The sequence below is a fragment of the Siphateles boraxobius genome, unplaced genomic scaffold (assembly GCF_051911475.1).
Source record: "Siphateles boraxobius isolate OS27281-9 unplaced genomic scaffold, OSU_SipBor_1 41, whole genome shotgun sequence".
Classification (NCBI taxonomy): domain Eukaryota; kingdom Metazoa; phylum Chordata; class Actinopteri; order Cypriniformes; family Leuciscidae; genus Siphateles; species Siphateles boraxobius.
Window position 1 is genome coordinate 11,987,160 of NW_027509042.1, and position 22,360 is coordinate 12,009,519.

General features: G+C 41.5%; 1 protein-coding gene and 1 pseudogene across 1 annotated transcript in view; one reads left to right on the forward strand and one right to left on the reverse strand.

Moving 5' to 3' along the window:
• Window positions 1–14,586: 14,586 nt before the first annotated feature.
• Window positions 14,587–22,360, reverse strand: part of oca2 (oculocutaneous albinism II) — a 118,397-nt gene continuing 110,623 nt past the window's right edge. Inside the window, exon 23 of the mRNA XM_077198436.1 lies at window positions 14,587–16,248. Coding sequence (XP_077054551.1) covers window positions 16,161–16,248 — 88 coding nt within the window. The 3' untranslated portion in view covers window positions 14,587–16,160. The remainder of the gene's footprint in view (window positions 16,249–22,360) is intronic.
• On the forward strand, window positions 18,688–18,804 carry LOC143707307 (5S ribosomal RNA; annotated as a pseudogene).

Below are 22,360 nucleotides of genomic sequence, written 5' to 3' on the forward strand. Positions count from 1 at the left end.
GTAAGCATCTAAAGCCCGAGCAGGGCAGAGCATATTAAGTTTTTCCTGATCAGATGAGGTAAAAGGAGGAGGACAGAAGGCCTGCAGAACTATAGGTCTGGCCACATTGGTAGGAACCTTAGGGACATAACCTGGCCTGGGGTGGAGAAAAGCCTTCACCATCCCAGGTGAAAACTCCAAACACGAAGGAGCAACCGAGAGAGCCTGAATATCTCCGATTCTCTTAAGAGAAGAAATGACAAGGAGAAAAATAGTCTTCAAAGTAATAAACTTATCAGCAACTTCTTCAATAGGCTCAAAGGGAGCTAGGGAAAGACCTTCTAGGGCGATAGCTAAGTCCCATGCTGGCACCCTCGTGCGGACTACAGGCCTCAGCCTCAAAGTACCACGAAGAAAGCGAGTTATAAATGGGTGTCTCCCCAGAGAGACTCCACTGAAAGGGACATGGTAAGCAGCAAGTGCCGCCACATACACCTTTAGTGTGGAGGGGGATAGCCCTGAGGAGAAACGCTCCTGCAGGAACTCCAGCACTGCACCCACTGGGCAGTTAACTGGGTCCAACAGATGTTCTCCACACCAAGAAGTGAAGAGCCTCCACTTCAAGGCATATAACCTCCTCGTGGAAGGAGCTCTGGAATGAAGCATGGTCTCAACAACCTCGGTTGAGAGACCAGCCCCTACGAGCTGGGCCCCCTCAGAGGCCAAGCCCATAGCTTCCACAACTCTGGGCGGGGGTGAAGTATCAACACGCTCGCCTGAGAGAGAAGGTCCCTCCTGATCGGAATCTCCAGAGGAGAGCCGTCTAGAAGAGACACTAGGTCCGTGAACCATACTCGGGCCGGCCAAAACGGGGCTACCAATAATAGACTGACCCCGTCCCGGCGAACCCTCTCCAGAACTCGTGGGAGCAGAGCAATCGGGGGAAAGGCGTACAGGCGTGACCTCGGCCACGCCTGTACCATAGCGTCCAACCCCAGCGGGGCTGGATGACTGAGAGAAAACCACAGTGGACAGTGTGATGTCTCCCTGGACGCAAATAGGTCTACCTCGGCACGACCATACTCCATCCAAAGGAGCTCCACCACCTCGGGGTGGAGTCTCCACTCCCCGGGCCTCGACAGGATGTCCGCTCCCCAATTTAAATACCCCGGGAGATAAATCGCCCTCAATGAGAGAAGCTTCCCCTGGGACCATAGAAGGATCCGGCGAGCCAGATTGTATAACGGGCGAGAGCGCAGAGCCCCCTGATGGTTTATGTAAGAGACCACCGATGTGTTGTCGGACCGGACAAGAACATGATGACCTCTCAGGTCTGGCAGGAAGTGCTTCAGAGCCTGAAACACTGCCAACATCTCTAGACAATTTATATGCCAAAATCGATGATAGTCCTGCCACAGACCCTGTGCTGGGCGACCACTCATGATCGCCCCCCAGCCTGTGAGGGAAGCATCTGTCGTTAGCGTTACATCTGTCGTGGCTGGCCTCTGGAATATTTTGAGCAGCAGACACAGCGCCCTGTAACGGCGCACCGGCAGGGAACGACTGGTCTTACTGCTCTAAACCGCTCCTCAGAGGGGGCGAGCGTCCCTCGGGAAAGCGCTCGCTGGGCCCGTCTGCGCCCCGACACGAAGGCGGGGTTGGCAGAAGGGACCCCTGAGGGCACCGTGAGAGAACGGGCACCGTCTGAAGCGGTGAACACCTCCCTCTCACGGTGGGGACCACCCTCAGCATCCTGACACCAGTGGCGTCAGGACTTCTTAGACGAAGCCTTCCTAGCCATAATGACTGTCCTCAGATCAGTCTTACCACTAGAAGGCTTCGCCTGAGACTGTCGCGTCTGTTCCCACTGTTTAGAAGGGGGGCCACGAGACGCGACACTCTGCCTTTGTTGCGCCCTATGTGAGGAGCTAGTCGACGGCTTGGTCTGCCCTCGCCCAGCAGACCCTGGGACATGAACTTTAAGTGGGAGGAATTTTTGAAAAGCTGCAGCTTGTTTCTTTTCTTCCTGAAATGTATCTATGACCGTGTTTACCGCGTCACCGAATAAACCAGATGGAGAAAGTGGAGCATCCAAAAGAAAAGCTTTCTCTTTATCCTTCATATCAGACAGATTAAGCCACAAGTGTCTCTCTGCGGCCACCAGGGCTGCCATAGAACGGCCCATTAGTTTCTCCATAAGCTCCTCATGTTCAGGGGAATGAGGTGACGAGTCCTCAACATCCCCTGTCTCAATACTGACAACATTCAGCTCCTCAGAACTGGATAGCTGCAGTATTGGTGCCTCAGCCTGGGGGGAAGAAACCGCAATGCGTGCTTCCACACACGGAACTGAGGCACTCGAACTGGCAGGTAAAGGCTGAGATAAGGCAAAGCCCGTCTCAAACCCCGCTGACAGATCCATTTGCGATCCCCACGACAGGCGCCGCGGCTCTGCCTCGACAGAAGCGGGACCCGAGCCGTGGGGAGCGCGAACCGAATCACTCTCCTCGAAGAGTGATCGGCGGGAGCGGAGCGTTCTTAATGGAAAACGCTCGCAATGCTCACAATCAGCCCCCTCGAGAGCTGACTGGGCATGCTGCACTCCCAAACAAACAACACACAGATCGTGTGTATCCCCACCCGTTAGAAAACGAGTACAGGGGGGAACACACTTTCTGTATTGCTGCTCACTCGCCATACTGATATATGTGAATATATATATATATAGTTTTATAAGTGAAAAACTCCTGCCTAGCAATCACTAAGAACAGACAAAAACACAGGGACAGATTCACACACAGAGCGCTTGCTGAAGACAACAGAAGCTGTCTCCATTGTGTTCAGGGGTGTGCTTTATAGTTTCCTGGTCGATGACGTCACTCGTGACGTTCCGTCTCGCCATTGGGCTGATTCCATACGTGCTTCATGACGCACAACGCAAGAGGCGTTCCCGCAGCGTTTCACGCAGCTCGACGTTCCTGAAAGGGAACCGAGGTTACGTTAGTAACCGTGAAGTTCTCTTACGAGAGTACTCTCATGTTGCGTAAGCTAGCTTACGCTACGGGAATCCAATTTAAAACGCTGTGCATGCTAAATCTACCACATCACTGACCCAAGGGCGAGCGCCCTGAGTTCATATGATATGGGGATATAAAAATGGGCAGCTAGACCTTTATATCGGCCACCAAATGAAACAAATAGCTGTCCTGACCGTCTGAAAGCAGCCAAACGTTCCACGTAAATTCTAAGGGCCCTAACCAGGCAAAGGAGATTCACGTCAGACTCGCTGTCAGATCCGAAGAGAGAATGTCAGATTGAAGAGGCGGTGGTACCAGTACCAGTCGGTCGCCTTCCAAGGTTTCAGAGCTGCGACGCATTTCTGATTGACCCTGAGGCGAAACAGATCGGAGGCCCAAGCTCGAGACGGCACTCGTGCTTTCAGCCACCACTGCAGTGGGCGCATGCGAAGCAGACCCAGCTGGAGTACTGAAGATGATGAGCCCATGAGGCCCAGCATTTTCTGAAATCTCTTGAGCGGGACTATAGTGCCGCAATGTTCAGTATGCACTCTGGCGATAGTCGCGCTGTCATTGACAGCGAGTTCAGCTCTGTGCCCAGAAAGGATATTTCCTGGCTGGGGGACAGCGAGCTCTTCGCCCAATTGACTGTGAGACCAAGATTCTCGGGGTGTTCGAGTAATATGGTCCTGTGTTCTATGAGCTCTGTATGAGATCGAGCTAGAATCAGCCAATCGTCCAAATAGTTCAAAGCTTGTATGCCCTGAAGTTTCAGGGGCGCGAGAGCAGCGTCCATCCACATCATAATATACAGGATTCCAGGGACAGGCCGAACGGTAGGACTGTGTATTGATATGCCTGGCCCTCGAAGGCGAATCTCGAAAATCGCCTGTGACGAGAGAATGTCAGACTCACTGTCAGATCCACAGAGACTTTTGCTCTGAAAGTAGTCGCAAGTACTTTGGGGACATAATCATGTCTTGGTTTGAGGATGACCTTGGAGTCATTAGGCCCAAACTCAAGGCACGACGCGCTAACAGAAAGTGCGTGTAAGTCACCCACCAGCTTGACTAAGGCGATAGCCACCAGAAAGGCTGTTTTCAATGAGAGATACTTAAGGTCCACAGACTGTAGAGGTTCGAAAGGGGCACCCTTTATGGCCTCCAGGACCAAGGAAAGGTCCGAGGGGGGGCGAGGAGGGTTCATCCTTCTAGCTCCCCTGAGGAAGCAGACTAAAAGGTTGTCCCTACCTAGTGACTAGCCATGCGAATGTTTGACAAACGCAGCAATAGCCGCCACATATACCTTGCGCATGGATGGGGATCTACCCTTATCCAAGAGCTCCTATAGGAAGGAGAGAACCTCCGACACCCCACAATCTTGTGGATCCAGGTTGCGAGCTGAGCACCAACCTGAGAACACTGACCACTAGGAAGCACAAAGCCGTCTAGTAGAGGGCGCTCTAGCTTGCGTAATCGTGTATAACACTCCGTCGGGGAGACTGACGGGTACCCGTTGATGGCCCACACATGCAGAGCCCAAAGCTCGGGTCGTGGGTGCCAAATCGTACCCCTGGCCTATGAGAGGAGATCTCTCCTCAACGGGACAGGCCTAGGAGGCAAGCTCTGAAGCTGTATCAGCTCCGGAAACCAAACTTGGTTCGGCCAGAACGGAGCTACTAGAAGTACACAGGAACCGTTCTCCCTTATACGCTTGATTACCTGTGGTAACAGCATGATCGGAGGGAAAGCATAGAGAGGGCGGCTGGGCCAGTGATGGGCCAGCGCGTCCTTGTTTTTTGTGAAGCATATTGGACACTGAGCGTTGTCTTGAGACGCAAAGAGGTCGACTTCTGCTGTGCCAAAGGTTTCCCACAACAGCTGAACTGGATATTCCCCTGGGAAAACGTTGTCCCTGGACAGCCTGTCTGGACGCACATTAAGATGGCCTGGCACATGCGCCGCTCTCAGCGAGAGTAGGTTGCGCTGAACCCATACAAGGATGTGTTCTGCCAGTGCATGAAGGTTCCGTGATCTCAGACTGCCCTGGCGATTTATGTAGGAAACCACTGACATGTTGTCCGTGTGGACAAGGACATGGTGGCCCTTTAAAAGGGGAAGGAAGAACCGCAAGGCGTTCTCGACCGCCTTCATCTCTAGGCAGTTTATGTGCAAGCTCTTTTCTTGGCTTGACCACAGGCCAAAAGTCGGTCTGCCCTCATAGAGGGCGCCCCAGCCCGAATTGGAGGCGTCTGTCGAAACCACTATCAGTTTAGAGATTACTCCCAGGTTTACACCTGTGTGATACCAGTCGACCGCCTTCCAGGGCTCCAGAGCTGTGACACAGTTCTGAGTTACCTTGAGACGTAAACGACCGGATGCCCATGCTCGACGCAGGACCCGCGTCTTCAGCCAGTGCTGTAAAGGGCGCATGCGTTGGGTAAGGACACAGTCCATTCACAGTCCACTGTGTGTTTGGCATGCGTTTTTTAATAAAAAATTGCATACATCACCTCCAATTGTCATGTGAAGGACAACATTATTGTATTTTAGTCTTGGAACCTATTTTATTGGACTCCTTGACCACAAAAATGTACCTGTTGATACCACATTTGTCATTATAGCTATAACAGAAGCAAAGATATGGGCCTCTAAAGTATGGTCGGCGGCCATTTTTAAAAAATTTGCGTATATAAGATACAAAATGTGATCTCACTTGTGTCTTAGGATAAATTTATTTCTATGGCCCTAAGGTACTTCCATACCAAAGGGGACCTTTGCATCATGACTTGAAGTCAAAAGTCACTTAACCTCTGTAAGGAACTCAGCTTTTTGGAAACATTAATAATCAATAATATCATTTTATTATTAATTATAAATATTTGGGTCAGTTAATTGGATTAACTTGATGTGGCTGAATTAATATTACAATCAATTAATCAGTTCGTCCAAAGAACTATTTTGATTATTAATTTATTCTAAGAAAAGGGTATCTTCCATGGCCACAGAAGAATAATTATTTCTTCGCCTGTACAGCACTTTGAGCCAGTAGCAAAAACCGTGATCATAAAGTGACTTGTATTGCAAACAAAACAGAACCAAATACATATTATGTACAAGTTTTATTAACTAAATATAGATATTTATATGAATATAAATAAACTAAACAACATACACACATGAATACATAAATAGGTTAGTGATAGGATGAAATTGGAAACCGGAAGAGGGTCTATGAGGAGAACCATCAGAATTTCATTTTCACATTTAATTGAATTGAATACTTGCATTTGTAATGGGAACAATTCTTGAAGTTGTTGAAAATTGAAGTCGTTGATGGTTCCGGCAGCGTCAAGTGGAAGTTGGTTGAGCGTTCTCTTTCTCCAGGAACGCATGATTGGTTTGGGCAAGGGCTGGGACTCTGTTGAGGCCACGCCGAGCACCCAGGAGAAGTGAGGAAGTCGGAAGGATGGGTGATTGGAGTCGTTGTTGGTTGGAGTCTTTGTTGGTTGGAGTCTTTGTTCCAAAACTCCTGAGATTGTCCTTGGTTCTTTGTGAGAGAGTCTTCTCTCTTTTCCATGAGGCCGGATCTGGTTGGAATCGAGGCCTGCTGGGCCCTGGGGCCCCCGTGGAGGGGGAGGGGGCTCCCCAGTCTCACCAGAACAGTGTTGCGGCTGGATGAAAAAACTAAGAGAGGGAGGTCACATGTGGACTGTCTCTAATAAGGCCTGGAGAAGATCCTCTCCTAAGGGTTGAACTCGACCAATCAGAAAGGGGACATGTCTGAGAGGGAAAGTGGCTCTTAGTTGATTTACGGATCTTTGTCCCATAATATGATTATACCTTCATTAATGCTAAAATAGCTATAACACATCCACACTGCATTCTAGAAGAAGGTGATGTACATCAAAGTGTGAGTCATTAAATGAGGATTATTTAGGTAGGAAGCATTATACAGGTGAGGTTACATTGATCGTTAGTTGGTTGTATACCAGGATACATACCATAATATATACCTAATAGTACACGAGACAGTAAACCATTTACACTGTTTCTTTCACAGTTTTATGCATGTTCATTTATAGATCAGTTAGTCTATGATTAACGCAGCAAAGTCTGTTTTAAAGAGGGTTTCTGTTTCATAGTCTCTCTCTTGAGTATGTGGCCACATTCCTCGGAGGTCGTAAAATCTCCTTATCATGCCCTGTAACATGACACTGTTTCTTTCACTTGTGTTTGTTCATTTGGGCTGTGTGAGGAGTTTCATAAACCTTTGTATATAATGAATAAATAGTATGTGTCTGATTGGTCCATACCCTACACCTCCCTACTAGAGAGAGAGACATACAGAGAGAGAGAGAGAGAGAAGAGAGAGAGAGAGAGAGAGAGAGAGAGAGAGAGAGAGAGAGAGAGAGAGAGAGAGAGAGAGAGAGAGAGAGAGAGAGAGACAGAAAGAGAGAGAGAGAGAGAGAGAGAGACAGAGAGAGACACAGAGAGACAGAGAGAGAGACAGAGAGAGAGACAGAGAGAGAGAAAGAGAGTGAAAGAGACAGACAGACAGACAGACAGACAGACAGACAGACAGACAGACAGACAGACAGACAGACAGACAGACAGACAGACAGACAGACAGACAGACAGACAGACAGACAGACAGATAGATAGATAGATAGATAGATAGATAGATAGATAGATAGATAGATAGATAGATAGATAGATAGATAGATAGATAGATAGATTGATTGATTCTCGGCTATACCTGTTCTTGTACTTGCCCTTTTTAAGTAGCTACAACATACAGTACAGTATTTGTTCACATTTTTGTACATCAATACAGTTCAATGTAGTTCAGAATAATGCAGGGCTCCGCAATGTTAATGAACTGTAAAAAATAAAGAGGGGCTAACCTTGAAAACAAGATGCAGAGAACCCAGCCAGTAAATAAATAAATAAATGTATCTGTTTGACAGTAGAAAGCTTTTGGCAAGCGCTGGCCGCCCCCATGCTGCTGAAGGTAAAACTAATGAGAGGGTTATCAATATGAATGTCACAGTGACTAGACTGCTTTCACTGGCACTGACATGACTTGTGTGCCTGTGTCTGTGTAGCTGGCTTTTTCTAAAGCCCCTCAAAACACCCTTTCACAACAACAGGAAAACATACGACATGCCATTGCTGTATCCATGGATACAAGAAGAGCCTCAATATTAGCCAGGGATTTGAAGAAAACTCTTTCAAAAGTGTCAATTAACATCTTTTGAAGTCGCAACTTATAGGTACTAATGTATAAAATAGATTTTTGAACAAAATAATTTTAAGAAAGAGAATAAAATAATAAAGATCTAATGCAAGCAAAAATGATATGAAACATTTTATATAATATTATACTACAGCACTGTTGAATGCTTGAATCTGATTGGTTGACGAGCGCAGGTCTTGATCGCATTACAGTTCCACATCACTTCGCCAAATGATTTCAGTTATTTCAAAGGTCCTTAAAGGCTACAACAGCAAAAAATCCAAAACCCACAACAACACTGATCAAACAAATAAATAGAGTAAACGACAGGATAAAAAGGACAAACTGTTTCCATGTTTTTGCCACAAAATTACATTTTATTATGGAAAGCACATACCATCTTTCTCACCGCTCTCTCTCCCACTCAAATGCTCACACACACAGTACGGACACACACTCGCACAGAAACATGATGTCAGCGCTGCTCTGACGATTTTATCAGTAAAATAGTTTAGCAAAATAAAAGCTACATGACTTCTCATTAGTGAGGTAATAACGGCGCTGTTCTTGAAGCAGATAAACTTACAGTTTCGCTATTAGTAGAGATGCTGCTGCCAAACACTGTTGAGAGATGCAGACTCAGGTAATTCACACATGCTGATAGTTTGTATAATTTCTAATAATTCAACTGACCGTCTTGAATTATTCCTTACATAACCTTTAGTGTGTAGTTTTTCTGTATTCTCTCTTACGTTGTTAGAATGTTAGCCTGATCTGTTTTGCGATTGTTTGGTTAAGTATGCTGTTTTTGGAATGAATTTCAAAGGTCATCCCTGGAAACACACAGATGTTGCTGACTGACAGCGCCAACACTGATCTCATCTTGTGTCTTATTACTTTGCGCTTCTACAGGCCAAGGCTCGATTATTCAGAAACCTTCCACCGAGTCTCCCCTAAGCTCTAAACCCAACTTCTTAATTACAGTCGACATAACCCATTTAATCCCATTCTAATTAATACAGGACTCGGCATGCAGTAGTATTGGGGAGAGAAGGGCAATGAAAATTAGACACAGACTACAATCAGGGAGAGAGCAAACTCGGTCAGAGAACTGAAAGGACAATTACAGTATATGTCTTGGTAGAACAAAAGAATAACAGTTTAATTCACATTGTAAAACCGCCATGTCAGGCGAAGCCTCCTACACAGCTTACCGGGTATTTATCCTATTCAACATCATGCATAAAGGAGATTACAGATTAGTCAAATGCTACATTCATATTCAAATGATGATACTGTATGTTTATGAATGCTTCCCTATGCTTCCAAACAGCATCATTCATTATCCAGGATTCTCTCTTTAGCCTATGTGATTTGGCAATGCGTTAATATATACAAAGATCGATTCAACAGAGAGTTTACTCGAAATGAATGATGCATTTAGTCTCTGGTTCTGGTCTACTCAAAATAGGTAAACATTTTTTTTTAAAACTGTTATTTTTGCAAACAACATTAAAAACAGCTGTGCTTCTTAATATCTTTGTGGAAACCCTGATACACTTTCCCCAGGAATCTTTGATGAATAGAAAGTCCAAAAGAACAGCATTTATTTGGAAAATTATATATGGAAGTGCATATATTACTATTATTATTATAGACTGCCTTTCATGGCCCGGAGAATGAATTGTTTGGGACTCTGTGTTCCTGGGACTCTCTATTCTGCCATCAGTCAATCAGTGTCATAATTTTCCTTCAGCGATGTCACACTGCCTTTTTGGCTCAGATGATTGGTTGCAAAAGTCCTTTAGTTTTGCACAAAGGTTTTTATATTGTGTACTTGCAGGCACTCTTGGACTAGGCAGAATGAACCTTCCTAAATATAACTCCTGGCACGCATTTTAGGTTCTGAATACTCTGGACTCATAGGTTTGAAGTAAATCAACTGAATTTAGATCTACTGTACAAGCTTCGAAAACTTTCAGTTATGTTCTCACACACAAGACTTGAGAGTGATTCACAGACTAGAACTAAAACTACAGGAATATGAGGTTGGAAAACATCCAAATGCCCCCCCCCCCCTCCTCCTCCTCCCCCCCTTCCCCTTCCCCCTACCCCTAAGGGATCAGCCCTCAAACAAGCGTAAAGCGTGTAGATTAGATAGTGGGTGATGTAGCACCACAATAATGACTAATTCAGTGCTAACTAACGTTAATCACTGCTGGCAGCTGAGGTGCAGATCCAGCTCTTTAAAGGGCATTTACATTGCATATTAAGCCTTGAAAGGCTAACCTGGAAGAAAGAAACTCAGAGGGGGCACACTGAATGAAGGACAAAATTGCATCAGTTTAGCTATAATGAAATTGTATCTTCACGTGCTATGTTGCCATCACCCAAAAGCCTGTTTAAGCCTTCGATAATGCAATTTCCTGACAACCTCACTGCCTCAGAGATGTGATTTTCACTTGAAATAAGAAAGTAACAATGTAATTTTTCTGTGAAATAAAACGGAAAACACAATACTTTAAGGGCACTGCAGCAATTGTGAGATTCCCAAAGGACTGACATGGCATGATGGCAAAACCACAAAACAATTCAAACGGTGGCCTTTACTGGCTTTACTCTGAATCAAAGGACTAAAAAAGTTCCTTTTTTGTTTGCCATTCTGATGAAAACATTTGTGAGACATGGAAATGCAGTTGTATTTACTTTTAGTAAATCACAGAAATACAACAGCTAATTACATAATAATATGAACAAATATTTGTACAGAAATATATATATATATATATATATATATATATATATATATAAAATATTTATAAAAACAGAATACAAATATAGTAATTTGCATATTTGCACATAAAAGAGGTTATATAATACATTGACAAGCCAATCATGCCAATGACAGTTATTTAACCGGCGGAGTACCAGTATGGACTTGAAATCTACAGAACGTTTTGAGTTGTAAATGCCATGTAAATATATTCACTCTGCAACTGGAGGGAAATGACATCCACAAGAACAAATCCACACAGTCCCAAGCTCTCCATTAATGACAATCCTGAGTTATCACGTGAAAGAAAGTGACAGGAAAAAAATATCTCTGTCCATTTTGCGCTTTTAGGAGCCCTTTAAAAAAGAAGCGGGCACTGGTGAAACCAGTCTACTACATTATAAATTACCAATAATTCTGGTAACAATCTTTGAGGGTCCATTGCAGCTTATTTTTGTCTAACTTGCCAGCCAAAAGAAACTGAATTTACAGGACAGACTTAGAACTGAAATTGAACTGATTGAATTTCCTCAGCTGGTAAAGCAAGTGCAAATTGCAAATACAAATTTGATAACATTGCAATATATGGCAAAATCAGTTTCCATACACTTTCTAAAGGTTATATCACAAAGGACATGTTAAAGATTGTTGTTTTGTTATCATTCAGACTTTTAAAAATGCACAAACTGGTTTGATCGAATCAAACAAAGAAACAAAAAATGATCAGCAGCATCATCTGTATAGCTAAAAAAGATCTGTCAAAAAAAGACATTTTTAGAAAATTCTTTAAAAAAATACTCCCTTTCCATCAAATTCTGCAATACACCATTTAACACACATGTCTAATCAGACCATGGAACATTTCAGGGACGTAACACCTCATGTTAAAAGCCATTCTCTGCAGCCATTACCCTAAATCTCTGCATTACTTTATTTTATAGAAAGACAAGGGAACAATAAGCTGGAAACTAATGGAACTGTCGCTGACAGAGATTCAAAATTCAAAAGATCAAGAAATGAATTGAAATTTTTTTAGAGTTGCTATGTAAAAGGGAACCGTTTAACATTTCAAAAAGATCATTTATAGGTTTGATGGAAAATGGTTTGAATGGACAGTTCAAAATTTTCTCTGTTAATATTGGTCAAAATTTGTCTCTTTTCTATACTAACACTCGAATACTGACACAATGAAGTAACTCATGTCAGTATGCTAATGCTCTGAGCATGAAACATACAGTGGATTTTCAGGAGATGAAGATGCTCACCAGATGTTGCCATGGCAAAAGTGTTATTTTGCCATATGTGGATCTGTCTAGAGCATTGTGCATTATTCTGAGACTCACAGGGGAACTGACTTACCTTTTAGCATGATCTCTTTCCCAAGGGTACACACACACACACACACACACACACACACACACACACACACACACACACACACACACACACACACACACACACACACACACACACACACACACACACACACACACACACACACACACACACACAACTAATCCAAAGCCATGTACATATATATAAACAGCAACAGACAGTAGAGTTGTGCTATATGCTCAAGACCACTGCTGTAACTTCTTGAGATATGTTTCTTTTTTTTTGTAGAACCATACTATATAAAACAATATAAGAAAAAAAATTGTATTACTCCAAATGGTATTTTATTTTTGGTAAACAATGTGATTTATTTGTCACCCATACAGATTGCTCAACATCAAAAGGAAAGATATTTGAGATGTTTAGAAAGTTCTTTGTAGGTTTGATCTTCCCAGTTTTTTTGTCTGCTTGTTTTCTTCTGTATGGAAGTTTATTTCTAACACATAAGAAAAAAATAAATCATGCTTTGGTAAATCAAAATTATAAGATAAAGTCATAATTATGAGTACAATTTTTTTTGTCATAATTAAGATATTTCATCTCATAATTGTCAGTGTCATCATTGACTTTTATATCAATATCAACTAAGACTTGTGTCATAATTTTGCTTAGGCTACATCTACATTAATCCGGATACATTTGAAAATGGCGTTTTTCATTTCAAAACGCTCTCCGTCCACACTAGCGTTTGCAAGCGCTTTCCGAAGTTTTTCATCCACTTTGAAACGTCGGAAAACATTAAATTCACCTTACTGCAGTGTGCACGCGTAAAACCTCATAAAAGCTCACTGAGATTATATAAGGAAGAGACATCATAAAGTTCTCATGTTATACTTCTGGCAGGATCATTTTATTTAGCAAAATATCTCACCATTCACTGTCCAGGTTGCACTCACCATATGTTTGGTCTAAAACGCGCAACTGCTCTCATGTATTGCCGCAGGACAGCAAATGTGAGTAAATTTTCTGTCATCTTTGGAAGGCTTTGATATGAAGAGTTGCAAAGTAACATATTTTAGCAACAGTGTGAGAGTGAATAGCACATAACAGGCAATAGCAGTATAAACATTCATATCTATCGGTATAATATGCATCACATGACTAAACATGCGTCGTTTTCAAATACCACCGTTTTGACAGTCCACACTACTACGTGAAAAGTATGTTTTCAAATTTATCCACTTTGGAGAGTGTTTTTTCTAAATAAATTTTTTCTTGTAAAAAAAAAAATGCTGTCTCCGTGTGGATGCAAGGCCAAAACAGAGAGAAAAACATACAAAACGTAGTGTGGCCAAGGCCTTGGTATGTCATAATTTCGACTATTTATGTCCAAAACATGTTTTTTTTTTCTTGTGGTAAAAATGCGTTTGTCCTTCTGAAAAAAAAAAAATGTTGTATAGGGTGGTGACTTAAACATTTAGCTAAAAAATTAAATAGCTCTGTGCTTTTCCTTGAAAATATTAAGCTGCTACCTCTTGAGCAGAGGTAATTTGAAAGGCATCAAAAGTAATTGAAGATTTTAGACTGCCAAAATAATAATTAAATCAGGTCAAAATCATACTTCTGCAAAAGTTGTAACATTTCACTGCCTCATAGCAACTTCCCGAAAAAGATCTTTGACATATGAAATTGTTTAGGCATTTATGGAAAAAGGGAATAAGCTCTGGTTTCTGAGTGACTGCTCCATTGCCCGGTGTTGCCTGTGACATTTCATGGCTGCTGGAAAATCAGCACCTCGTTGCCAATTTCATATCCTCCACCGCCAGCATTCCAGCTATTCCATGTACTAGTGTGGAGATATGCGTGCTCAACTTCACTCACTGATAATGCCCATCCAAGACATGTGATAAACAAACACACAGGCAAATTACAATTACCGATCCACTTGCCGTACAGATACACTGCATATCCAAAAATTCCAAGTTTTCCTGTATGCATGCATGTATATATTATATGATATATATACATAGACATAACATTTCTTATCTTTATTAATCTTAATGTATGTTCCCCTTTTAAACTGAATGCTGTTCAGAGATTCATTGTTTCTTCCCATGCATGATTGAGATGCTGGGAACAAAGAATCTTAGTACACACAGGTGTTTTGTCTGATATGTTTCGACATTTGAATATGTAGATGGTGCATGAAATATTCTAAAAAAAAAGAAAAGGCACTGGATCAAATTTTCAAGTGAAGGTTTGATGGTTTTTACTGTACAATGGTTGTTAGTCCCTGTCAGAACATGTACAGACAAGCAAACAACTGATCATCTTTACAGGTTTTCAGCAAGTGTTCATAATGGGGGTAAAACAAAGAATTATACACCAGGGGCAACATGAGTTAAGAAACATGGGCAATTATATTATTTACACATGACTATCCTCAAATATAATCCCTACACGCAAATGACAATATGGTATGATTAATTAAAAATCAAACATTTATGTGAAAATACAATTTACAGATTATTATTTATTCACACATAAATTGATACTTTAACAGAGTGTTTCAGTAAGGTCCTATCTTATATGGTGGCATTTTTTAATATATATAAATCTTCATATAGCTGGTAGTTCTGTAGTGGATTGCGCTACAAATTATTAATTAGGTGCTGAAATGTCCAAATTAAAAAATAGTGTGCACTGATTAAAACACAGATCATCTAATGCATCACTGATTACAGAAACTCTCTATGCAATCAAATGCAAGATTTTCTTGCTGTTGCAAACAAACAGTGACTGAACAGAAAAGGCCTGGGAACACCCATAACTGTAACACTTTCTATGTGTCCTTTATCCATAATGCATTATAGAGGTCTTCAGTTTTAGAAAGGTATTCACATGTATATGGTAAATAACTAACCACAATTAAGAGTTGCATACTTGCGTTTAAAGTGCCTTAACACTCATTGTTATTTTTGATCAGTGTTTAATGTATTTTGGTTTAAGTTACAACAATTAATAGGTAGAGTAAGCATTATAATGTATTATAACTGTGGTTATAATCATTTACAACACAAAAACTAATTATAAGGTGCATGGCATTATGAATACCACGTCATAGAAAATGCTACCCAACAACATTTTGTGAAAATGAAACTTTTGTCAGTAAAACCAAATTAAGTTTACAACATGTTATCTGTACTTTGAGGTCACAAATCAGATGAAACAGTGCTGACCAGTTTTGTGAATTAGATAATATCTAATTAATTGCAGACTGTGATGTGATTTTTTTTTTTAGTTTATGCATAACATTATTTAGACACAAATTAATTAATTTTATGAATTCTTCGAATTTCTAAATTTTAACAATTGTGGACCACAGAGGATCCCTTTCAAAAATCTCTCAAAATGAAAATGTCATAATCCAAACTGTGCATCAATAAATAATCAGAAAAGTCCTTTTTAAACAAAATGCAGATATCTGCTTATGTTTGTTTTCTTCTTTTTGAGCAAATATAAATAGGTTTTCCAAAAACCTCTCACTCATCACATTGGTAACATTATCACAAAACAACAGTAGCACCATAGCAGTGTGATACACCTGTAAGAATACAGCAGATGATCAGATGTTCCCATGTTTTATCTTCTCTGTACCTCTCCTGCATGTAAAACTTAGTCTCTCAGGAAGAATAACGTCTCAATGTGTAAGCCTTCATGGATCCATCAAAGAAAAACAGACACAAATTCGCATCTACACAAACACAAACCTGAAGACACACAAAAAGTCTTTCTGGCTCCCCATGTAGAGGGAAAGTTTATGTGTTCCAGCCAAGTCCGATGTGAGTTGCGAGCAGGTAGCACATGCCTATTGTGCAGGTCATCAGCATCATGGGGAAGCCCAGCCTGTGAAATAAAGCACAGTGAGAAGTCCCTACATGAAAGTTCTAACCAAGATGAAAATTTAACCTTAGAAAGTCTGAAAATCCCACACTGCAACACTGAAAAAAATCAGTATGAAGCATTTGGGACAAGAATCTGTATTTTTTTTTTATGAAAGACCACAGATATTATTGTGTCCCAGTGAAGGCTCTTCCCTCAACATAATCTAGCATCTTCTTACGGTTCATACCCATTCCATCTTTGTTCCTCTTTCTATCAAATGACTCTTCTGCAATGCATTTGTTTATGCCTGTTTGTTTATGCCTGTGTGTGTGTGTGTGTGTGTGTGTGTGTGTGTGTGTGTGTGTGTGTGTGTGTGTGTGTGTGTGTGTGTGTGTGTGTGTGTGTGTGTGTGTGTGTGTGTGTGTGTCTGGAATTCGATTCTGAACAGCAGGGGTCTTGATGCTCTCCCGCTGAGGAGCATGGCAGGCACGTTACCCGCTTCATCAAAGTGTGAGTCTTTAAACATTATGGCAGAGTCAAAAGCAGGGGACAACAGCATTAAAGTATGATCTCCAGGCATTAACGGTGAAGTCAAAGGCTGGAGACGCAATAGACTGATGATACCAGTCCCCCCATTTAACGTAAGCTGCTTTCCTCAGCCTCAGCAAAGCCTTCAACTCTCAGAGACATGTGGACCATCCTTGATGCACTCGCTTGTAAAAGCATCCATCTGGAGAGTGGAATTACCATTGTAATTACAACTGGACACTGGCCTAATCTCAACACTCGATCGGCATGCATCAGTGCCCTTCTGACCCTCGGTTCAACATGCTGCGTCTCTTCTGTCCATGAGGATTATACTGGATGCTGTCTAACCTCAATTATTTTCAGCAGAACTAAGAATTACACATAGACACTCAGTTGAGTAAGTCAGTACCAAAAAAAAAATAATAACCCAACAGATAATAAAGGGAAGTGGACCGATTATACAGGGAAATCGCACACAGCAAGAACTATATAATCTGTTTTCAAAACAATGTCTGCGCCCAACCCTCCCTTTATCAAATAATCGAGACCAATATAAATTATATTCTGTGTGCTATTCTTTTTCTTTGGAACAAAAAATGAAAATTTTAAAGCATCTATAGCTCTTGTTCCATATAACAAAGTTCATAATGTTCGTGGCTGTTAGACTCCAATAATGACAGGAAAAGTACTAATGTTTCTACCAGAACGTTGTCGTCAGACAACTTGTTTGCCAGATGAAGACCTTCGGGTCGAAACGTTGCACATTTTAATAAATTGATTTTTGGAAGAAGCAGTGGCTGTCAAATTTTGCTTACTTTATAGTGGAGTGTTTGGGAAACCTGTTTTTAAAACCCATTTAATTTTTTTGCAAGTGTGCTTGGTGTAACCCAAAAAAGCAGAAATTATGCACTGCACCCTTAAGCAGCCAATCTATGTCTTGTTATTGCTCAACAGCCTTCTGATCTGAGTCTGCTCAGACTCTTTTCACAGAACACTAAAAATCCACATGCAATTTTAATAATTTCTGTTCTGTTTACTTCGCTGATAGTTCATAAAAGCGCCAGGTCTTGTTGCTGAATAAAAAGTCCCATAGAAAGGGATTCTGGAATGAATAAATGAGTGAAAAAGCTGCTGAGATGACAAAGCACTTGTGAGGATGAAAGCTCTGGACATCCATTTAGCCCAAGTGCATACCTTCAGTAGCCCAGTGGATACTGACTGAGTGCATGGGTAAATACAGAACATTTGGGGCATAGAGAAAATCAACCAGCTAAGAAGAGCAAGTGGGCACTGATTGAGAGAAAAAGAGAGGGAGGCAGATGGAAAGCAAATGGATGATAAAAAGAGCAAAAGAATACGTAAACGGGTCAGAGAGGTTTCTCAATGTTGCAAATAACAATCTCAAACAACTCGTCAAAAACAAATGTGCTAAATTGAGGTGTTCCTTAGGCTCAGACAGTATAGTCAATCTCAAAGATGTCACAAACTGATAAAACGTGTAACTTAAATGCGCTTTTTCAAGATACATAAATGTAAAATTGTAAAACAGTAGCCATTTTGGTTAGTCTCCTTAACACTTTAGAATTAGCAATTAGAAATTAAACTAGAAATCAAAATAATGAATCGGTGAAAGAATCAGTGGAAGGGGCTGTCAAAGCACACAAATCTAGAAAGAAAATGAAACATGAAGGTAACACAATCGCTTAGAAATTAACTAAGTGTCCTCCAGTGCTTCCTGTCCTTTATTTCATCTATTTCTAACATTCTCTAAAATTGGATTTTTCGAAAGCGCATATTTAAGGCCATGTATTGCTAAGATCACAGCTGGTCGGGAAAACACACCAGGTGTTCAGTATCCGGAAGGCAGTTGGGGAGGCTAAATACTGGATTGCACAAGGAACAGGTGTGTATTAGCTGTATTAGCTCTCTGTGGCCAGCAGCCATATCACCCTGTAGCCCAAGACTGGTTGCCCACTGAAGCTAAGCAGGGTTGAGCCTGGTCAGTACCTGGATGGGAGACCTTCTGGGAAAACCAGGTTGCTGCTGGAAGAGGTGTTAGTGAGGCCAGCAGGGGGCGCTCACCCTGTCGTCTGTGTGGGTACCAACACCCCAGTATTAGTGGCGGGGACACTATACTGTCAAAGAGCACCGTCCTTTCGATAGAGTAGGGGTTTAACCCTGGCATCCTGGCCAAATTTGCCCTATATTTATTTATATATATATATATATATATATATATATATATATATATACACACACACACACACACACACACACTAATTGGCATCAGTCTCTCCTCCACCAATAAGCTGGTGTGTGGTGGGTGTTCAGGCACAGTATGGCTGCTGTCGCATCATCCAGGTGGATGCTGCACATTGGTGGTGGTTGAGGAGATTCCCTCTTCTATGTAAAGCACTTTGAGTGCAGAGAAAAGCGCTATATAAATGTAACGAATTATCATTATTATACAGCATTTGTGTGACATACATCAAAGCAGGTGTACGTGCCTCAGGTTGTGAGGGCAGGTCAGGCGGCTAATGCACAATTTGAGTAATGTGAATGAAGCAGCCAGGTGCCTGATTCATAAGTAGTCAAGTGAACAAATCGATGAGCACCGAAACACAGAGTATCAAGGTTGTGAGTTGTACAACCTGAAAAGAAGCTCCACATGTGGTTTGTTAAACTTTCTGAATAAAATAAATAGCACATTAAAATGGCAACAAGTGCTGCATAAAGCTTCCTAAAATAAAATTCATGTTTTCCCCTCTCATCTTTAACGGCCTAATGAAAGGAAAAGTAATGTGACTAAAGGTGATACAGTCCATTATGACCATGTTGAAGACAACAATGACTTCAGTGCATGACATTCACATTTATTCATTTAGTAGATCTTTTATCTAAAGTGACTGTCATGAAACAGAAGGACTCACACAGGTAAAGTGATCAACAGGTTTATTTGCAGAAGTATGATCGCAACGATGGAAGTAGGTGAGTAACTGAAGAATATAGTGTTCTGGATGGATATCTGGATGAAAAATTGTCTTATCTGTTGCAGGTTCTGAACTGGAGATCGAGGCAGATGACTGAAGACGGATGAAGGAAGCAGATGACTGAAGACAAATATTTCTGGTAGGTATCGTGCAGATATGGGTTCTTTGAGAGAACGACGAGACAAGAAAATGGTGCACTGCAGTGAGAAGAGTTACAGGTCCTTCTCAGTTCATTATTTTCCATAATGTAATGATCAAAATTAAACTTCATATATTTTAGATTCATTGCACACCAACTGAAATATTTCAGGTCTTTTATTGTTTTAATACTGATGATTGTGGCATACAGCTCATGAAAACCCAAAATTCCTATCTCAAAAAACTAGCATATTTCATCTGACCAATAAAAGAAGTGTTTTTAATACAAAAAAGTCAACCTTCAAATAATTATGGTCAGTTATGCACTCAATACTTGGTCGGGAATCCTTTTGCAGAAATTTACTGCTTCAATGCGGCGTGGCATGGAGGCAATCAGCCTGTGGCACTGCTGATGTGTTATGGAGGCCCAGGATGCTTTGATAGCGGCCTTAAGCTCATCCAGAGTGTTGGGTCTTACAGCTCTCAACTTTCTCTTCACAATATCCCACAGATTCTCAATGGGGTTCAGGTCAGGAGAGTTGGCAGGCCAATTGAGCACAGTAATACCATGGTCTGTAAACCATTTACCAGTGGTTTTGGCACTGTGAGCAGGTGCCAGGTCGTGCTGAAAAATGAAATCTTCATCTCCATAAAGCTTTTCAGCAGATGGAAACATGAAGTGCTCCAAAATCTCCTGATAGCTAGCTGCATTGACCTTGCCCTTGATAAAACACAGTGGACCAACACCAGAAGCTGACATGGCACCCCAGACCATCACTGACTGTGGGTACTTGTCACTGAACTTCAGGCATTTTGGCATTTCCTTCTCCCCAGTCTGGCACCTTGATTTCCGAATGACATGCAAAATTTGCTTTCATCCGAAAAAAGTACTTTGGACCACTGAGCAACAGTCCAGTGCTGCTTCTCTGTAGCCCAGGTCAGGCGCCTCTGCTGCTGTTTCTGGTTCAAAAGTGGCTTGACCTGGGGAATGCGGCACCTGTAGCCCATTTCCTGCACACGCCTGTGCACGGTGGCTCTGGATGTTTCTACTCCAGACTCAGTCCACTGCTTCCGCAGGTCCCCCAAGGTCTGGAATCGGTCCTTCTCCACAATCTTCCTCAGGGTCCGGTCACCTCTTCTCATTGTGCAGCGTTTTTTGCCACACTTTTTCCTTCCCACAGACTTCCCACTGAGGTGCCTTGATACAGCACTCTGGGAACAGCCTATTTGTTCAGAAATTTCTTTCTGTGTCTTACCCTCTTGCTTGAGGGTGTCAATGATGGCCTTCTGGACAGCAGTCAGGTCAGCAGTCTTACCCATGATTGCGGTTTTGAGTAATGAAACAGGCTGGGAGTTTTAAAAAGCCTCAGGAATCTTTTGCAGGTCTTTAGAGTTAATTAGTTTATTCAGATGATTAGGTTAATAGCTCGTTTAAAGACCCTTCATGATATGCAAATTTTTTGAGATAGGAATTTTGGGTTTTCCTGAGCTGTATGCCAAAATCATCAGTATTAAAACAATAAAAGACCTGAAATATTTCAGTTGGTGTGCAATGAATCTGAAATATATGAAAGTTTAATTTTTATCATTACATTATGGAAAATAATGAACTTTATCACAATATGCAACTTTTTTGAGAAGGACCTGTATATAGTGCTAGATGATGATCAGTGAAGATTGGTGACAGCGATCTCTGTGATTGGGAAGTGCATGCAGCTGAGGGCAAGGGAGGATGATGGGAAATGTAGTGAGGAGGTGGTGACAAGCTGGTGACCCTGACAGTGACATTAATCTTTTTTTTTTCTTTTTCTTTTTTCTTACTACAGGGAAAATCACAGTAACCTTAGTTTAAATACCTTGCTCAGTGATAACAAGGCAACTCATTAATTGTTCCTTGGGTTCAAATCTACTTTTCAATTACAAGCTTAGATATATTAGATATATTTTACCATAAAAACACCTATATACATAACAAAAAGCCTGTCTCAAAACTGGAACCCTCATGGCGGTATGCTCAACATACAAACAACAGGCAAATAAGACCATCTGAATGCATGGCCTGATCTCATAAAAATCTGTGGTAATATGTAACATGTCATGTACACATACATACACATATTTTTGATATTTTAAAAAAAACTTACAATATGTATTGAAAAGCTTAAAACATTAAAAAAGGACTTGCATATGAATAGCTTTAAAAACTGCTTGTGAATCCTATAGTAAAAAAGTCCATTTTACAATTATACAGATATTTCAACAATGTAAAATGTCTAACAGCTAATCCACAGCATGCAAAGTCTTTAAACCCAAAACATTTGAATTATGAGCTCAGATTTATACCACTAAACTACAACATCTATATGCATGACCTTAGGTGGGAAAAAAATTGAGTTGAGGGAAAAGAGGATGATTCTTTTATCCATTTTGTCCACCCTTCCTTGCTCAAGGCCATCGACTATATGGCACATTTTGTA